Below are 19,654 nucleotides of genomic sequence, written 5' to 3' on the forward strand. Positions count from 1 at the left end.
AATATAGAATGGCAAGTCAATAATATACCTTGTGGCACCCCATTCTTGACTGTTCCCCAGTTTGAGAAATCACCAGTTTTTTGCATATTATGTGAACTGCTTATTTCAACTTTCTGCACTCTTCCAGTTAGGTATGATTTAAACCATTTGGGTGCGGTCCCATTCATACCACAGTACTTGAGTTTATCTAGAAGTATTCCATGATTTATACAATCAAAAGCCTTTGAGAGATCACAAAAAATCCCAACAGGTGACTTCCGGTTATTCAGAGCATTTAATATTTCATTAGTAAAAGTACATATAGCATTTTCCGTTGAAAAACCTTTCTGGAAACCAAACTGACAAAAAGAGGAATTTTATCTGCCCAGTTGATAAAGTGGTCCCAAACTAGTCTAGTTTGATGTCTGTTTTATCAATATATATTAGCCAGAACATTAAAACACGATGAATAACCAGTACTCTAGTAGCGACTGAGCATCACTGCTGTATGGCAGTAGCAGTCAGTGCGGCATGCGAGTCACTGCTGAAATACAGGTTATTCATCATGTTTTAATATTCCTGTTAATACATATCAATGAAATGAATCGTAACTAGACTAATTTGGGACTGCTCTATTGAATGGGCGTGTAAAATTCCACTTTTAAAATCATTTTGTATGTAAGGGGGAAACAAACCAGCACTGGGTGTCACATGAAGACACATGATGAGCATTATTTGGTTTGGATGACTCCAGCTACACATTATTGTAAGAAATTGCAAAATATCTTCCAAAACACAGAGAAAATGTGGTTGATGATGACTCTTATGTTGCCGGAACAGTAAGGAAGGAGCTGTATCTGTTTTAACTGAGAATGAAAGAGACAAGTTAGGAGTGGCCATAAAAAGAAGTATAAGAAAACAGTTGTTCCATTTAGCACTTCTGATGTGTGTGTCGGTACCACCTTCTCAGAGAATGTCACACAAACTGAAACTAGAAGCTTACAAAGTAATGGTAGGGCGTTGACTGACCAGTTCAGATACAGTTTCTTGATGTTAGTACTACAACTGGCTGCTAAATTTTTACACGATGAACACTCTAATCCTGAAATGGTCCCATTTTCTGAAGATTCATGCCTGTGTTTATCAGGAACTCGCAGAATAATTGATGTAAATTCTGATAGATTGTAAACATTATACTTAAATCATGTTTTCAGAGAGCTAACAACTAATATTTAAAAGACCTATCATTATTTCATGGCATACAATGCAAAAGCACACACTGCCAATACATCTGTGACCTATTACAAGGTGTTTCAATGATAGTAAGTATCAATTTTTGATGGGAGACAAAGTAGTTTTCTTAACTGGGGTGGTATATGTAAGTAACCATTATAAAGGTGAGAAATCTCAAAACTCTCATATGAATTTTGTTCTTCTGTGGATAGGGAAAGAAGGGAAGCAGGAGGACAGATTTATAAGAAAAGTAGAGAGAGTTTAATATCCTGAAGATAGATCCTGTTGGATGTGGTCACTCTGACCTGAGGAGCAGTTCACACAGCCAGTTATAGAAGGACCTAAGTTGTAAAGGTTTCTTGAAATTACTGCAACCAGATGCCAAATTTATATTCGTAATTTTATTTCTTCTCGGATTCTGTGAGACCATGTTAGCCAAGGTCACTACATAATTCACTGACAGACAGCAAAAGAAAACAAGAAAAAATGATGGCATATACAAATAAATAAATCTCGTGTGGTTATTGGCGTGTTGCAAGCCTTTCCATCTCGCACCACTTCTGCAGCTTACATGTCAATTTTTCTGAGTATTTATTAAAGTGGCTCCTAATTTGGTCTCACAAGGCTGTGGTGGACCCCTTTTCGTACCATCCCACTAAAGAAAAATCTGAGGTCACCAGGAACCAGACCTGGGATCTCTGTGTTAGTAGCTGGCAATACAAACCACTAGACCAAGGAGGCAGCCAGTCTTCACATTGAACTACTCTAAACTGCTATGTAGAACTTCAGTACAGACTAATAGAAGTGCCACAAAGGGACTTTTCCATTTATATTTGAAAATATGAGGTTTGCCACTTCAAATTTTCAGTTCTGCTGGAAACGTGAAAATGGAATCTGAAGAACTGTGCACAACTGTCTGTACAATGGTTGAGTAAATTATTTTTTTGTAAAGATGACACATTCAGTTGCAGATAGGCACAGTGAAAAGACTGTTACACATTGAGCTTTTGGCCAAAGCCTTCATTAGCAAGGAAACACGCAGGCAGACACTTTCATGCAACAAGCACAGCTTATAGACACATGACCGCTGTCTCTGGCCACTCCAGCCAGCTTATTTTGTAATATTGTTGATATTACAACTTGGATTTCCCCTTTTTTTTAAAGTACAGACTGAATGCAGTAATTTCGTTAGATGAGTCCAAACTTTTAATTCACAAATCCAATGTGACATTATATGTATAAGGATGGCATGGTTAGAATTTTGGGACACTCAGACAGCAGGCTGCATGAAACTTGTGAAGGATACAACAAATCATTTGGACTACCCTTTTCTGAACTAAGAATATGGATACATACAGTAATGCCAAAAAAGACACAGTAGAGGATAGAAAGATAGCCAAGTAAATATGCTTTCATGTTTCGTTCTCGTGATGGTGGATCTCTTCTTGTAATGAAGAGGATAGGAAGGTGGCCAAGGAACTAGGCTTTCATGTTTCATTTCTGTGGTGGTGGATCTCTTCTTGTAATGAAGATACCAGCATTCTGTTCCTGCACAAGTTCATAAATTTTCTTATGAAAAGTTTTTTATTCTCTCACAATTTTTTTCCCACTAGGCTTTCTTTAAGCCACAAGCTAATTTAACACACTACTCTTTTTGCTAAATCACTTACATTACAGACCATATCTTCCACAATGAAACTTTTGCCATTTTTCAAAAATAACTTTTTTTAAATTGTGTGCTGTGTTTAGAGGCAGATCTTTGATATATGGTAAGAGAACTAATGTACCTAGAACAGAACGCTGTGGCCACTTCTGCACCCCCACCCCTGGCAGAAAGACAAATCTATGCTTTCTTTTTGGTAGATGTGAAATGAACTTTTGGGAAACTTTTTCCTTAATTATATAATGCTTCCTCATATGTGTAAGTCACACCCAGTAAAATTATTTTGTTAAATTAAAGAAGATACCTGTGGTCTTCCACTTACAATTTAACCCTGTAAGTGCCTCACACACAAAAGAACAAATTCATTTTCTTTTGATACTCTCTGCTTGAATCCAAATTGTGCAGCATATAACAAATTTTGTTTGCACACATGTTCACTTCTAGTAGGGTGCTAAAAATCAGTATGGATAATACTTTTCTAAATTATTAATGTACTGAAATTATTATTGGAAAACATATTTTATTTGCAGGCGTAGTAGCCGATCGAGTAAGAATCGCCGCAAACAAGAACGGAAATTACTCAGTTTAAAAGAAGGCAGCAAGCATGAAGATCTAGCACTTGTTCAGGCCTTGCATCAGCAGATCACAATTTGTCTTAATTTAAAGGGTAAGTATGAGTACTTTTTCTATATATCTTTACAACTTTTTTTTTGTCCTGTGCTGCCGCAGAGTTTTACTCTTATATTACTATACCAAACCAGTTGATGCATTGGTAAGATATGGTACTTGTAATTGGAAAAAGGAATTTCTGCCTCTACACCCATGCTCTGAAAAGCACTCCAAAGTGCATGGCAGAGGGTACTATAATAGCATTTGCTAGGCACTGTTATTGACATATGACTACTATGAGGGTAGTGGTAATTGTATTTTAGTTTAAAGTGCTGTTCAGTACTATAATAAAACCTGTTTTACTCTATTATGAAGGGTTAGAGTTTACAGCTGGCAGTGCACAAATGGAACATATTTTTTAATAGTAAGCAGAAATGAAACTCTTCTGTAAGAACCACTCTGTAAAATGTAGTTGTGTGGATCTTTCTCCTGCTTCTGGTTCCAGATATTGAAAGAGCCCATCCCCTTAAAATTGAAAGTTAATGTTTGGTAGCTAATAATGACAATGAAATATTGAGTAAAGTGTTTGTTGTTGTTGTTGTTGACTGCAAGCATCACCTCAGTAACCCAATATAATTTCACGGTGGTATATTTTGAAATATGTCAGTGTTAAATGTCTCTTTAGTAGCGGTAACACCACAGATATTTTGAAAATTATTACCTGGTTCCAGTACTTCTGTTACTTTATAGAATATTTGAAAACTCCACAATAAGAATATACTTAACTATCAACAGTGTGATTATTAGGAGATATGTGATAATGGATTTTTGATAGAAAAAATGATTCTTGTTTTGAAGTTACTACACCATTCCTTACAAATAAACTTGTATTGAAATTTGGAAAGAATCAGCATTCCCTGCTTTCTACTCTTGAGAGTAGAAAATCACAGTATTTGTTTCTGATCATATATTAGTGTGACTATTATTATCCCAATGGCTGATCATATATTAGTGTGACTATTATTATCCCAATGGTAAGTGAATAAATGTCTAATTTACCAATAACAATTAATGTACAAAAAGATATATTCTGTTTTTTTTTTTTGAGGAGTATAACACTGAATCTGAGGAAAATAGTGTTGAACATCCACAAGTGTATGGGTAGTTTTGCAGTAAGATTCCATGCCTACTTTGCAAACACAGAAATTGGCAGATCAACATATTTCTTTTGCTGGTGTTCTGGAACATAATGTTTACAGGAAATTTATTCATCAAGTAAAATTGTTCATTCCATAAAGAAAAGTAACAGTCATTGAGTTTGCTTCATTTGGGTTCATTTGTAAGAATGTGTTTAAGAAGTTAAGTCCATCTACCAACTACGTCACAATGCATTTGCTCTTTGATGTTATTCGATGTAATGGCACGCTTTAGTGTAACAACATCAATATTGTATTAAAATGAAAAATTATCTGTTTATGTGTTCTGTTGGCTCAACACTGTGTGGTCAAAAGTCTCTGTGAGGCAACATGTTACATATCCAAAAATGTGTAGGTGCAAGAGCAGTGCAACAGCATTGTAAATGTTTGTCTTTCAGAATGAGACAGCACAGAGAACCGAGTGAATTTAAATGTAGCCATATTATACATGCTCATAATTTCAAGTATTCCACCTGAGATTTGACAGTACAGTTTTCCTGGCATGGAATGTGTTTCCCATTGTGAAGCACATCAAATTTAGTTTCTATCATGGTTGTCAAGCTCATAAACAATCTAGTAAATGGCATGAAATTTGCTACTCATTGTAATTTGCATCTGCAGCACTCTCCAATGGCAGGTGTCGGTTATATCTGTCAATCACATCACACAAATACTAACAAAGAGATAGAGGGGCTGGCCAGTACTTACCTCAGCTCAGTACAGCCGATAGATACACAAAAAACAGAACCAAAAATTTACGTTCCTAGCTTTCGGAACAAATGTTTCTTCATCAGGGAGGAGAGAGGGGAAAGAAAGGGAAGAAGGGAAAGTAGATTCAGTTACTCACAACCCAGGCTATGAAGCAACAGGGAAAGGAAAACAGGGAGGGTAGCAAGGATGGAGGCATGGTTGTCAGAGGGAAGCCAAAGATATTCTACTGTAAGTACTGTGCCAGCTTCAAACCAAAGAGGATGCATACAGAAGTAAAGAGGTATATAGTATAAAGATAAACACAACTATGTAGGATGAAAAGATGCGTGAATGGCTAAAGAGGAAAGGGAAAGAGGAGAAGACTGAAGAGTAAATGGGAGTGAGGTTGTTTAACGCAGGTTCAGTCCAGGGGGATGGCGGAATGAAAGGATGTGTTGGAGTGCAAGTTCCCATCTCCGCAGTTCAGAGGGACTGGTGTTGGGGGGGGGGGGGGGGGGGAGAAGCCAGATGGCACATACAGTGTAGCAGGTTCCTAGGTCCCTAGAATTATGCTGGAGGGCATGCTCCGCTACTGGGTATTGGACATCTCCTAGGCGGACAGTTCGTCTGTGTCCGTTCATGCGCTCAGCCAGTTTAGTTGTTGTCATATCAGTGTAAAAGGCTGTGCAGTGCAGGTATGTCAGTTGATAAATGAGATGTGTAGTTTCACACGTGGCCCTGCCTTGAATTGTGTATATTTTACAAGTAGCGGGGCTGGAGTAGGTGGTTGTGGGGGGATGCATGGGGCAGGTTTTGCAGCGGGGTCGGTTAGAGGGGTAGGAACCGCTGGGTAGAGAAGGTAGTCTGGGAATATTGTAGGGTTTAACAAGGATGTTACCTTCTACCTATTACCCAAAATCCACAAAGAGAACCATCCTGGTCGTCCCATTGTGGCAGGCTTCAAAGCCCCAACAGAACGTAATCTAAGGTCCCTCACAAGGCCTCACAACGGCTTCCATAGACTTACTCACTCCACCTGAGCCACATACCCCTACCTTCTACCTATTACCCAAAATCCACAAAGAGAACCATCCTGGCCGTCCCATTGTGGCAGGCTTCAAAGCCCCAACAGAATGTATCTCAGCTCTGGTAGACCAACACCTCCAACCTATCACTCGCAGACTCCCATCCTACATCAAAGACACAAACCACTTCCTAGAACGCCTCAAATCCATTCCCACTCCTCTCCCACCTGAAACCTTTCTTGTCACCATAGATGCTACATCCCTTTACACAAACATCCCACATACCCATGGTCTCTCTGCCCTTGAGCACTACCTCTCGCAATGCCCACCCGAAGATCTTCCAATAACCTCGTTCCTTATCACACTTACCAACTTCATCCTCACCCATAATTACTTCACTTTTGAAGGCCAGACCTACAAACAAATCAGGGGAACGGCCATGGGAACCAGGATGGCTCCGTCCTATGCCAACCTCTTCATGGGCCGCATGGAGGAGGCTTTCCTGAAGACCCAACAGCTGCTTCCCCTGGCCTGGTATAGGTTTATAGATGACATCTTTGTGGTCTGGACTCATGGTGAAGAAACACTCCTTAATTTCCTCCATAACCTCAACTCCTTTTTGAATCTGAATTTCACCTGGTCCTTCTCCAAAACCCAAGCCACCTTCCTGGATGTTGACCTTCATCTTGTTGAAGCTCACATCCACACCTCTGTCCATATCAAACCCACAAACAAACAACAGTACCTTCATATTGATAGCTGCCATCCATTCCACATCAAACGCTCCCTTCCCTACAGCCTAGGTATTCGTGACAAACGTATCTGCTCCAGTGACGAATCCCTCAACAATTACACCAATAACCTAACCAGTGCTTTCCTCTCCCGCAACTATCCTGCAGACCTTGTCCACAAACAGATCTCCCGAGCAATACATTCCTCCCCGTCCAACAACAATGTTCCTATCCCCAGACCACACAGAAGCATCCCCCTTGTCACCCAATATTATCCTGGCCTCGAAAACATCAACAAATTACTCCGCCAGGGATATGACTTTCTCAAGTCAACCCCTGAAATGAGATCATCCCTTGACAAAATTCTCTCCACACCACCCAGAGTTGCCTTTCGTCGCCCCCCCTAACCTCCGTAACATCCTTGTTAAACCCTACAATATTCCCAGACTACCTTCTCTACCCAGCGGTTCCTACCCCTCTAACCGACCCCGCTGCAAAACCTGCCCCATGCATCCCCCCACAACCACCTACTCCAGCCCCGCTACTTGTAAAACATACACAATTCAAGGCAGAGCCACGTGTGAAACTACACATGTCATTTATCAACTGACATGCCTGCACTGCACAGCCTTTTACATCGGTATGACAACAACTAAACTGGCTGAGCGCATGAACGGACACAGATGAACTGTCAGCCTAGGAGATGTCCAATACCCAGTAGCGGAGCATGCCCTCCAGCATAATTCTAGGGACCTAGGAACCTGCTACACTGTATGTGCCATCTGGCTTCTCCCCCCCAACACCAGTCCCTCTGAACTGCGGAGATGGGAACTTGCAGTCCAACACATCCTTTCATCCCGCCATCCCCCTGGACTGAACCTGCGTTAAACCACCTCACTCCCATTTACTCTTCAGTCTTCTCCTCTTTCCCTTTCCTCTTTAGCCATTCACGCATCTTTTCATCCTACATAGTTGTGTTTATCTTTTTACTATATACCTCTTTACTTCTGTATGCACCCTCTTTGGTTTGAAGCTGGCACAGTACTTACAGTAGAATATCTTTGGCTTCCCTCTGACAACCATGCCTCCATCCTTGCTACCCTCCCTGTTTTCCTTTCCCTGTTGCTTCATAACCTGGGTTGTGAGTAACTGAATCTACTTTCCCTTCTTCCCTTTCTTTCTCCTCTCTCCTCCGTGATGAAGAAACATTTGTTCCGAAAGCTAGGAACGTAAATTTTTGGTTCTGTTTTTTGTGTATCTATCGGCTGTACTGAGCTGAGGTAATCACATCACACAGTTTGTTTATGGAAGAAGATGCATGTAAATCTGCTATTAAAATGTACATTAGTTCCCTTGTCCATATTCTGTCAGTGTTGTTCTGTCAGTGGTATACAGCATCAATGAACCATATATAATGCAAAAATAAAAGTTCAGTGTCCAGGCATCAGTGACATCAACTTTTAAAACTTCCATTACAAATAATGCAGTAAAAATTTAAAATACTGTTACTGTACATATGAGTTAAAAATTATTTCATCAGTTTCACCTTTCAGTAAAACCTGAAGGGCGTTCTTATTAGATGGCCGCTTCTATTTAGAAGCAGATTTTTTTTAACATGTGAAATACAAGAGACTTGACAAAATGTGCAAAATTTCCTACTGTATGTATAAAGAAAATCCAATGTTACTTCCATTAAATTGATAAGAACATTCCAGAACCTTATTGAAAACATAAAGGTGGCTAAAAAGATTTACCGAGAAAGCAGTATGTGAACCTGTAATCTTTCTCACCTCAGTCTGCACCTCTATCCATTGTGTTACAGTTAACAGACATTACTTTAGTATATATCGTTGATCTTACCGTGTCCTCTAGTCTGCACACACAATTTTGTCATTAACTGACTTTTAATTATAAGATATCAAACCAAGAATGACACATTTTTATAAATTTCCAGTGTAATGGTACCTTGGAATGGCATAACTTCATAGCATGCAAGTTGTATTACTAAAAGCACCAAATACAAAAAGCCTTTAGCCACCAAAATGTTTCTCACTATTTAATTGTACCAGGCCATTCCAAAAAAGCCTTGTTTTCAATAGATCCTATATATAATGGTGCTTTGAAACAGTATAAATTAATAAAATGTAATTTATAGTATAAAAAATACAAAATATAATAATCAGTTGCAAAGAATGTAATACAGTATGGCTTCTTCCAAGCTCCTATCGTAATGTAAACGCAATCGTACATCTCTTTAACCACGTCCCACTCTATAAAGAGAAGATCTGAAATGTCTGACTCCATGTTCTTAGGGATACAGGGTAATTATAAATGGTGGAAAAATAAATAAAAAATTTATGACTTTATTAAATTCTATAGTCTTTTCTGACTACGTTGATATATACATTATAGGGTTTCAAATGAAAAATGACCTATATACACTCCTGGAAATGGAAAAAAGAACACATTGACACCGGTGTGTCAGACCCACCATACTTGCTCCGGACACTGCGAGAGGGCTGTACAAGCAATGATCACACGCACGGCACAGCGGACACACCAGGAACCGCGGTGTTGGCCGTCGAATGGCGCTAGCTGCGCAGCATTTGTGCACCGCCACCGTCAGTGTCAGCCAGTTTGCCGTGGCATACGGAGCTCCATCGCAGTCTTTAACACTGGTAGCATGCCGCGACAGCGTGGACGTGAACCGTATGTGCAGTTGACGGACTTTGAGCGAGGGCGTATAGTGGGCATGCGGGAGGCCGGGTGGACGTACCGCCGAATTGCTCAACACATGGGGCGTGAGGTCTCCACAGTACATCGATGTTGTCGCCAGTGGTCGGCGGAAGGTGCATGTGCCCGTCGACCTGGGACCGGACCGCAGCGACGCACTGATGCACGCCAAGACCGTAGGATCCTACGCAGTGCCGTAGGGGACCGCACCGCCACTTCTCAGCAAATTAGGGACACTGTTGCTCCTGGGGTATCGGCGAGGACCATTCGCAACCGTCTCCATGAATCTGGGCTACGGTCCCGCACACCGTTAGGCCGTCTTCCGCTCACGCCCCAACATCGTGCAGCCCGCCTCCAGTGGTGTCGCGACAGGCGTGAATGGAGGGACGAATGGAGACGTGTCGTCTTCAGCGATGAGAGTCGCTTCTGCCTTGGTGCCAATGATGGTCGTATGCGTGTTTGGCGCCGTGCAGGTGAGCGCCACAATCAGGACTGCATACGACCGAGGCACACAGGGCCAACACCCGGCATCATGGTGTGGGGAGCGATCTCCTACACTGGCCGTACACCACTGGTGATCGTCGAGGGGGACACTGAATAGTGCACGGTACATCCAAACCGTCATCGAACTCATCGTTCTACCATTCCTAGACTGGCAAGGGAACTTGCTGTTCCAACAGGACAATGCACGTCCGCATGTATCCCGTGCCACCCAACATGCTCTAGAAGGTGTAAGTCAACTACCCTGGCCAGCAAGATCTCCGGATCTGTCCCCCATTGAGCATGTTTGGGACTGGATGAAGCGTCGTCTCACGCGGTCTGCACGTCCAGCACGAACGCTGGTCCAACTGAGGCGCCAGGTGGAAATGGCATGGCAAGCCGTTCCACAGGACTACATCCAGCATCTCTACGATCGTCTCCATGGGAGAATAGCAGCCTGTATTGCTGCGAAAGGTGGATATACACTGTACTAGTGCCGACATTGTGCATGCTCTGTTGCCTGTGTCTATGTGCCTGTGGTTCTGTCAGTGTGATCATGTGATGTATCTGACCCCAGGAATGTGTCAATAAATTTTCCCCTTCCTGGGACAATGAATTCACGGTGTTCTTATTTCAATTTCCAGGAGTGTATATACCAAATTTTAAAGTTATTGTCATGTATGCCACCATGCCCCCTGTATTTCTGTTACGGAAACCAGTATTATTTGGAAAAGGACTGTGAACTTTCTGTTTCCAGCGATTATATGTATGATATATTGTATATGTTGGTAACAATGCAGGTTTCTAGTGTCTGTAAATGATTATCTTTGCTAGTATTTACTTTTGTTTCGCTGAAGCAGTTTCTTCACGTGTTACTGAACGTTTGTTGCCCAAGTGCTACATATATTTGTGGAAGTACATATCCTTTAGTGTACAATAAAAACAAACTATGTCACACATCAAGAAATCCAATAAAAGGAAATTCTGTGGTAACCAGTTCACAAACAAAGCCAGCCACACTGTTAAAAGTAACCTGTGTATCAGTTCTTCAGGGAAGATACTCCCACATGGCACGCCTCGTGGTGATTCAAATTTTTGTGTTAACAATGACGCTGTTTGTAGTGGATTTGTTGTTGTTGATGTGGGCATCTTATCTTCTTTGATAAAGGTAAAGGCGAAATGTAAACAATGTGATGGTTTAGGCCAGGCTTTTCCAGCTCGTCGGCTCCGTTGTGAGCCGCGGAGCACTCCCTGCTCCAGGGAGCCGTGTCGCTCGCTGTGACCATTCAAGTGGGCCGACACGTGGCACGGCTGGCTGAGGCAGGCGGCAATGCGAGCGTTTTGATGTGCAAGCTGCCTCTTACAAGATCGACAACCTCATCCTCGATGCTGCTAGGACGTGGTGACATGCTACACCAGGAAATACGATGTTCAGGAAATAAAAAAGAAACAACTGTTTTACAAGAAATTGCATACTGAATTTATTGGGCCTCTGTAGCTTGACGTTTTCTTTTCATTACAAGATCGGAAATATCGGGCGTCAAAGTGTTCGCAGCATTAATGCGGAGGAAGGCCTTCATTGTTGCATCCTGAAGAAACAATCGTTCCTTACTTTTTATCCTTTTCATTGCTGAGAAAAGCTACTCACAACAATACGTAGATGCAAACATGCACATGATCTGAGCGGCATTGTTGTGAAGCTTCGGAAATGTTTTTTGCTGTAATGAACGATACCATCGTGACAAATGCAACGTGTTGTAGTACCTCTCTTTCAACGAAGTTGAATTTTGGAAATCAATAATCTCCAATTGAAGTGACGATGACAAGTCATCGGGGGAAACTGAAAAAGGAGAGCTGAACACCTTAAGTTCCACTTCCAAACTAGTGAGGTCTCGGAATCGTGCTTCAAACGACGTGATGAGCTGCTTTAACTTTGCTTGGTAATCGCTGAAAGTAGTACCTTCAGGTAGTTTTAAAGAAGCAAGGCGATTGAAGAACGTTAAATGTCCATTACTCATCTGCCTCTCAAATAAACGTAACTTTTCCATGAACGCTTCGTCCCTGATTTTATTTTTCAAACATGAAGCAAAACCTTGGTGACGCCCGATCATTTGTGGTGCACCATCTGTCGCTACAGAATGGAGCTTATCCCGCGGCAAATTCATATTGTCCACTGATTCACAAACGGCTTCAAAAATGTCACGTCCTGTTGCACTGTAATCGAGTGGTACGACATCCAAGAGTTCTTCAGTTACTTGCAGCTCCATGTCGACGCCATGCACAGACTGTAAGCTGAGCACAGTCCGATATGTCGGTGCTTTCGTCAAGCGCTACCAAAAATGCAACAAACCTCTCCGCCGTCTTTCCTGACCTGCGTCTCTAAAACCGCTGCCGTGTCCAGGATTCGACGAGACATTGTTTGCTTCGACAGGCAAACCCCTTCAATTGCCTGCACCTCCCTCGGAAACAAACATTCTGAAACTGCTACAATGCACTATTTTACGAGTGGTCCCACTGAAAACGGCTTGCCACTCGTCGCAATGATGTTAGCGACCCTGTAGCTTGCTCGAATTGCACATTCAGTAGTGTTTTCTTCCCTCTCATTCACCTGAAAATTATAAACACATTACAGAACACGAACTTTGTTGCATGTTTTGATACCCTCCATATTATGAAACCATTTTTAAAGTTACATCTCCTGGTATGTTGTTCTTAAGCCTGGTTACCAGTTCTCTGCGTGCAACGCCTTCTACCTGATCGTAGTGCGCTGCATGAAGACGTGTATAATGTCGTTGTATATTGTACCTCTTCACAGAATTAAATACTTTATGACATACAAGACACTGCGGAAGACCATCACTCTCAATGAATAGAAAGGTATCCTCCAATAGAGGTACAGGGCTCCCGCCCCTAGTCATAGCTGTCGTTGAACACTGATTACTGCGTCAGTTGCGGCTGCATGCGGCCAGGGGGCAGTGAGTTTGCTTTCCCCCTCCACGCGGGCTCCGAGCTGCGGCAGTGAGCACTCCGGCTCCCTGGAGCTCTGTTGGAACAGCCTGGTTTAGGCTGTCTGGAAATAACTGAACAACAAAGTAGCAGGAAGATTTTAGTAGTTGTGCATAGATCCTGCAATAAATCTACCTTGAAAATGACTTCGAACATTGTGCATAATTCATAACATATGAATTTGAAGTTAGTGTATGCAATGCGTGCAATAGGAAAGGGAAAAAAGGCTGCTCAAATGTTTTGTGGTTTGATGGACCTTCCTCCTCCTCCTCTCAGTAGGTTCAGCAAGTACATAAAAATAATTTTAGATGCCTTGTCGGTTGTATCTAAAGCATCTATGAAATGTACAGCAGAAGAAACTCAAAATATTAGTGGAACCAGGGACGTTGCTGTTGCACTTGATGGGACATGGCAATGTTGAGGACATCGTTCCTTGATTGGTGTTGTAAGTACTACTTCTCTGGAGAATGGAAAAGTTGTTGATGTTGAGTGCTTATCTAAGTACTGCCACACCTGCCATGGTAACACATACTGAACATCGGTGTTTGCCTGTTCATAACGTTAGATATACGAAGTACCTAGGTGATGGGGACTCTTAAAGATTTCAATAAAATTAATGAGTTCAATGTTTATGGTGATACCTTGGTAGCAAAACTGGAGTGTTGTGGACATGTGCAAAAGAGGAGGGTGCTAGATTGAGGAAGCTATGAAAAGAAATGAAATGAAAGGAAAGTTGCTATCTGATGGAAAGTCTCTGTCTGGCCAAGGCAGATTGACAGAAACTGAAATAGACATTCTTCAGAGTTATTATGCACTGGCCACTAGAGAAACTGCACCACTGAATGATGTTACAGCAATGAGAAAAGCTGTATGGGCCACCTACTTAACAGCAATGAGAAAAGCTGTATGGGCCACCTACTTTCATAAGTTGTCCATAGATGACCACCCTGTTCATGGACTTAACCCTAAAGGAGCAGATTGGTGTGATTACCAAAAAGCAGTTTGCCTGTTATGAATGAAATAAAACCAATTTTTAGAGACCTGAGTGACCATGTTTTGCTTAGTAAATGTCTTCGTGGGGGCACTCAGAATACAAATGAAAGTTTTAACCATTGCGTATGGGAAAGATTACCCAAGAATGTTTTTGTACGACTGAATCCATTAAAAGTTGGTGTACTAGATGCAATGATATGTTTCAATGATGGAGTGATAGGAAGGTTGGAAGTCATGAGATCTAGGCATAAAATGTGGCTCTGATATGGAAGATCAATTGCATGTGACAGACAACAGGTGCATGAAGCTGAAAGATTCGTTCTTCAAGTTACCAAAGAAGCTAGAAGTGCTAAAAGGAATGCTTGAAGATGAAGAAATGCTGCAGGATGAAGACTATGCTTCTGGAATGATCTGAGACACAGTTTAATTGGACCCATATCTTCATTTGCAATTTCCTGGAAGTTGTATTTTTCAGAATTCAGGTACAAATATTTCCTAAAGTTTATAAAGTGTTGCTCCATTTTTTTCTGTAACATGCAATAGTCCATACTTATGTAGTAGACCTAAGCTTTATTGCAGAAACAACCAAATTATAGAAAAAAAATGACATTTTTATTTAAAAAATTATAAAAATTAAAATGTAAGAAGTGGTTTTTTAAATCCTTCTAATATACATAATAGGTGGAATTAAATAGGTCAAGTACCACAGCCATCATGTCATGCATATCTGGGAAAAATTTGGTCTCCTTCAAATGTATAACATTGGATTAAATGGTACTTCAATTTGAGGAAGCATTTTGAAAAAAAAAATTGCTTAAATTTCTGTGTAATTTTTCTTGATAACCCTAAGTGGGTTCAAAAATATTCAAAATACTTCTAATTTGTTTAGAAAGTGTGCTGCATTACCTGATATATACAAAAATCTGTAAAACATATACATTGTAAACATTGCCTAAAAGAAATAGGTGTTGATTTTTTACACAATATTGAGCCTGAAAAGTACCCTGTATCCTTAAGTCACAATATTTGACCTTCTCATCCAAGTTTGCTTTCATCTACATATACACCACAGTCCACAAGCCCCCCTAATGGTTTCACACTCCACAAGCCCCCCTAATGGTTACTGGCAGAGAGTACTTCTGATACCATTAATTGGTACCCCCATTTCCTGTTTTCTTATGAATGATGCATGGGTAGGAGGATTGTCGATATTAGCCCAAATTTTTTGAATTTTCTTGTTGTGGTCGTTTCGTGAGATGTACATGAGAGGAAGTAATATGTTGTCTGATTCTTCCCACAAAGTGCTGTCTTGGAACTACAATAGTAAACATTATAGTGAAGTGGAAATATTTGGAAATTATTACATCCTTCATCATTCTAGTAAGCCTATGAAATTAACTAACAGCTACTGTAAAACTCTAAAACATTGTGTGTGTGAATCAATGTGTGATGTGCTTGTTACCTTTGCAGTTGAAGTACGGAGGTCAGTGACATAATAATCCATTGAAATGTGCTCCTACTCTTAAGTCATTGATTAAAAAACAAATTTTTGGGCACTGCTTAGAATGGTACCAACGGTATCATTAATGGTCTTTGAAGGTGGAAGGAGATTTACTGTCTGATGAGACACAGTACATTATGTGATGGCTCGGTTGTGAATGTGTAAACCTGGCATATGCATACAAATTTATCCATGTGGGTCCCAGCAACAGTGAAATGATTTAGTTTTCTGAGGTTGTGTGTTAAGGTTTGATCTTCGTCCTGTTTGACGGGAAAATGATCGCAGGCTTATGCAGGTTGCAGGCAGTTGGATGCACACCACTCTGTAGGAATAGCTTGGAATCATATCTTTTCTGCACCAGCTTGTCAGTGCTTCTGTCCATAAAACAAGCTCAGCTGCACAATACTATGAAGAAAATCAAATGGTCTGCCGGACTTGGGTGTTCAATGTGCTGACTTGAATCAAATAAAAAACTAGAGATAAATTAGCATCAATAATACAGGGAGTTCCTCTTGAAAGAGGCTCCACAAACAAAAATTTGCTTTCTAATTGTCCAACTGGTTCACAAACTCGAGAAACATCTTGATGTAAACTGCACTTGTAACAGTAGCCTCGAAAAAAATTGATCTGATGTTGCGACACAATGATATTGCTCAGAACATGCCAATGTTTTGTGAATGCAGGAGTTGCTCGACCTGTGTATGTGTATTTTCATTACACCACAAACATGCATCTGAGAGTTTACATAGTCAGAGAGGTGAAACCATGCCTCATCACTGAACTATTGTATTGCAATATTCCTGACTTCTGAGCGATAAATTGCTGAAACGAATGGCAGAATGTAATGTGTTTGTCTTTGTCATTGATATTCAGTTCCTGAACAACTGTAAACCTTTAGGGATATATGCTGCTTTCTTCACAGCTCTGTGACATGTCTCGTGACATTCCACATTCCTGAGATAAACGTTCAAACAGACTTTGTGGGAGAGGCCAACAATCATTTCACGTCAGTCATGTCATCTTCTCATGAAGATACAACACCGTTCCATTGCTCTCCATCTTGTTCACTAACTTTTGTATGCAGCATTTAGATGGTACACTCAACACTGAACACTGAGCTTGAGCCACAGTAATGCATGAAAACACACTGTTACATCAAATCATGATGCACAGTGCAGTGTTGCCATGTCAAACATCACAAATTACACATTGCAATTTCAGCAGAATTACTACACATGTTTCTGGGGCGTCTTTCGAGTGGGACACCCTGTATATTTGTAATGTATCCAAGAACCTGGTGGCATTATTCACCACGCCTCAGAAAGAAAATGTGCTTATGGAAGAGTGGAAACAAATACCACTTGAAGTCTACCAGAACATAATGGCCAGCATTTCTCAAAGATGAAATAGTAGCAAAAGAAAGTTCTTGCACTACTAGTTACATTACTTGCATCTTTGGAATGAATAATAGTGGATTCCTGAGCCTTTTATCTACTTTATGTTCTTGACTTAGAAATGAGTAAATTACCAAATCATGAAACTAATAACTGTATATTGAACAACACATCCCCATTAAAGCAAATTAGCTGTTTGTGCAAGAAAACTGAAACTTCAGATGGGGAGGGGGACTGTAGTGTATGGGTGGGGAGAGAGACTAACACTGTCTGGTGGAGTGTGCAGGGACTAGACCCCAACAGGTGAAATGTCAGGCAGTTGTGAACCAGGGAGGTGGGGGAAAAAAGTAACAAAAAAGGAGAGGAGTGGGGAAAGACGGGCGGATGGGTTGACAGAGGGCTGCAAATAAACAGGAAGGGAGATGAGAATGGGGGCCAGGATAATTACAGGATCAGAGAATGTGTTGTAAGGATAACTCCCATCTGTGCATTTCAGAAAAGCTGGTGGAGGAGGGAAGGGTCCAGATGGTTCGGGTAGTGAAGCAGCCATTGAAATCAAGTGTGTCATGTTCAGCTGCGTGTTGTGCCACAGGGTGGTGTACCTTGCTCTTGGCCTCAGTTTGGCGGTGGATCATCCTGGTGGGCAGCAGGTTGGTAGTCATACCAATATAAAAAGCTGTGCAATGATTGCAGAAGAGCTTTTAAGTGACATGGCTGCATTCACAGGTGGCTGGACCCCATTGGGTTGGATAAACATGTGGCAGGACTGGAATAGGAAGTGATGGGTGGATGGATTGGGGGAGCATCTGAAGGAAAAACATAAGTCAACCAATTCAGAGAAGGAGTGTCATATGCATTTGAAAATGAAGGTGCATTTTATTTGTTCTTTTCTTGATATGACTATAAATTTTTTTTGTACAGAGTATTGTAGCATTAGAGCTGGTATGATTAAAGCATCAACAGGCAGGATGGTGGAAGCATAATTTCAGTAACAGAACATGGTATACAAGCTTGTAGATGTTAGTTGTAAAATCTTAATTTATGGGTAGAATATATGCTGAAAATTAGAACAACACAGGATAATTTCTATTTCCCTGTGTCACAGACATTGGTAAAGGATGTGGTTGTATTGTTAACAACCACATTTCTCTGTTCTTTTTCTGTTGCACTCAGTGGTGCTGTCATAAGGAATATGCTGAACTTGTTGGCTGCTAGATAGAAGTCAATTTTTTCAGGTGTCAGAAATGAACATCTCTGTGGTATTCAAGCAAATAAGATCAGTACCTTATTCTCTAACACAGATTACATGTTATTTCATTCAGTACAACAGTTTTCTCAGTACTTAACAGTTTTCTGATATACTTTGCTTCATATCTTGATATTGCTGCTGTATCTGTGTTGGATTTAGTAAACGCCATAAAACATAAATGCTTTTTATGTCTTAAAGCTGGATGTGATGGATAAAATCAAATATAATTTCTTGTAACAAAATAAAAAAAAGCACATTTAACACACATTTCTCAGATTCTATTCCTGTAGAAGGGCTTCATTAAAGAAAACCAAATTCTGGTGCTCATGAGTTGTATGCAAAGAAATAACTGAAAATACTATGATTCAAACTTATTTTGTTACTATTTCAACTAGCCAATTGTTGAAACAAATATCATCACATTACTATCAAGAATTTAAAAGATATTATATGAATTGTAGTGTTAACTGCTTAAGACTAATACAACAGGCCACATAATTGTTGAAACAGATGCTTGATTTAATTTGTAAATAACAAAATTATAACTGTCAGCTTCACTTCATGTTGCATGTAATCACATACACTCAACTTTATTCCACTCATCACATGATTAATAAGTTTGCTCCATATTTCAGTGTAGTAAAAATAGGATTCTGCATGATTTGTAAAACCTATGAAAGTCACCCAGAAATTAAGTTTTCTCCTCTACATCCCTACCTGCAGCCTCCTCCCACCTTTTTTTTTCAGTTAAACATATTTAGTCAGAACTGTAGTGCATGCATGACCAAGCTATGACCTAACAATCACAGGACTTCCAGACAAGTGCTGATGGTTGTCAGAAGCACTGCAGCATGGCTAAAAATGACTTCTCTTATTTTTTCTCCCCAACTGCAAGGCAAAGTTTGGCCTGTGATAAAGTTGCCAGTCCAAATTCATCATCAGCTGTGTTAGTTGTATGAGCCGAAGGTCATAACCAAACAGATGCGTCACTGTTGAGGCAGTTGTTTGAAGGTAATCAAAGTGTGAACTTTGAAGAAAGAGATAAACACTGTGTCACCTGTTTATGTGTTAATGGACAGCTTGTTACTGACACTGCAATTTACTGTAGTAGATGAAAAGTTGCACCAAGTAAAATTTGTGAGAAATTTTATCAGCAAGCCCTGTAATTAAGA

At 40.6% G+C, this 19,654-nt stretch overlaps 1 protein-coding gene across 2 annotated transcripts in view; it reads left to right on the forward strand.

Annotated features, from left to right (window-relative positions):
- Window positions 1-19,654, forward strand: part of LOC126198596 (elongator complex protein 1) — a 149,015-nt gene that overhangs the window by 111,879 nt on the left and 17,482 nt on the right. For both annotated transcript variants that reach the window (XM_049935046.1, XM_049935047.1), the window contains exon 11: window positions 3,406-3,542. In XM_049935046.1, the coding sequence (XP_049791003.1) occupies window positions 3,406-3,542 (137 nt within the window). The remainder of the gene's footprint in view (window positions 1-3,405; window positions 3,543-19,654) is intronic.

Source organism: Schistocerca nitens, chromosome 8, assembly GCF_023898315.1.
Source record: "Schistocerca nitens isolate TAMUIC-IGC-003100 chromosome 8, iqSchNite1.1, whole genome shotgun sequence".
In the NCBI taxonomy this organism is placed as follows: Eukaryota; Metazoa; Arthropoda; class Insecta; order Orthoptera; family Acrididae; genus Schistocerca; species Schistocerca nitens.